The following is a 948-nucleotide window of genomic DNA, read 5'->3' as shown; positions in this document are numbered from 1 at the left end:
TTTTTTTTTTTTCCCTGTCTTCATTTTTGCATGCCACTGTTCTTCTGTATTGCAGCCACAGTAGAAGCGGTAGAGGCACGGGAAGGTATGGCTAGAACCCGGCGAGAGACTCAAATCATCTCCGTGTGTGCGTGCGCTCATTTTAAAGAGCTTTACCAGCCCTTAACGGAAGCTTTTTACTCTTGCATCACCAGAAGTGGGGGAGGACGAGGCCCTGCTGGGAAAAAAAAAACAAAAAACCACCCAGTGGGGTTGGTTCAAGGCTGTTCCAGCTTGAGCAGTTCATTCCTCGCTGGAACACCTTTATTTGGAGTTGAGACCTTGGTGTTGAGGTCCTGCAATTTGCCAGCGCCGTCAAAATCCTTAAAAAAAGGGATTTTGTGGTGCTGATCCTTCCCCACAGGCAGGCCAAGGTGGAGAGGCCATTCTCTCCCTGTGGAGCGTAGGAATGACAGATCCGTGAGGATTTTTCCTCGATACGGAGCGAGGCTCTGTGGAGGCTTTGCTTCCCCGAGGGAAGTTGTTTGTAAAGCAGCCAAGTCCTTGTAAAAGATCTGGCACGGCCTCCTTTTCCTTAAATTATCCTTAGCACAAAGGAGTTTGACATTTGGTCCGTGTCATCGGGGTGAGGGTGACGTGCTCGTCCCCGCGGTGATGGAACAGGGACATGAAATTCCTCCGTGGGATTCATCCCTCCCAAAACTGCCCGTGTGTCTCCTGGTCATGCAAGAATTTTGCCTTTTGTGATCCAAGGACTAGCTGTTCCCTCTCCTGGTGTTGCAGTGTGTGGTTTGTGTCGGAGTTCAGAGCCTTGTGGTGGTGTCTTTGTTCTGTCCTTCTGGGTTTTGCTTTCTTTTTTTTCATTTTATTTGGTTTTTAATTGTTCTTTTTTAGTGTCGTGTTCTTTCAGCTTTGAAATTTTTCCCCCGAGATTTCACTCTCTGGGGA

The 948-nt window shown here is 48.2% G+C and overlaps 1 protein-coding gene across 1 annotated transcript in view; it reads left to right on the top strand.

The window, feature by feature from the left end:
• Nucleotides 1-942, top strand: part of PPP3CC (protein phosphatase 3 catalytic subunit gamma) — a 31,037-nt gene extending 30,095 nt beyond the window's left edge. Inside the window, exon 9 of the mRNA XM_057384579.1 lies at nt 56-942. Within this exon, the coding sequence (XP_057240562.1) occupies nt 56-390 (335 nt within the window). The 3' untranslated portion in view covers nt 391-942. The remainder of the gene's footprint in view (nt 1-55) is intronic.
• Nucleotides 943-948: the final 6 nt, after the last annotated feature.

The sequence above is a fragment of the Malurus melanocephalus genome, unplaced genomic scaffold, assembly GCF_030028575.1.
Source record: "Malurus melanocephalus ecotype Western Australia unplaced genomic scaffold, MMel_1.1 scaffold_722, whole genome shotgun sequence".
NCBI lineage: Eukaryota > Metazoa > Chordata > Aves > Passeriformes > Maluridae > Malurus > Malurus melanocephalus.
This window is presented reverse-complemented; position numbering and strand designations above follow the sequence as displayed.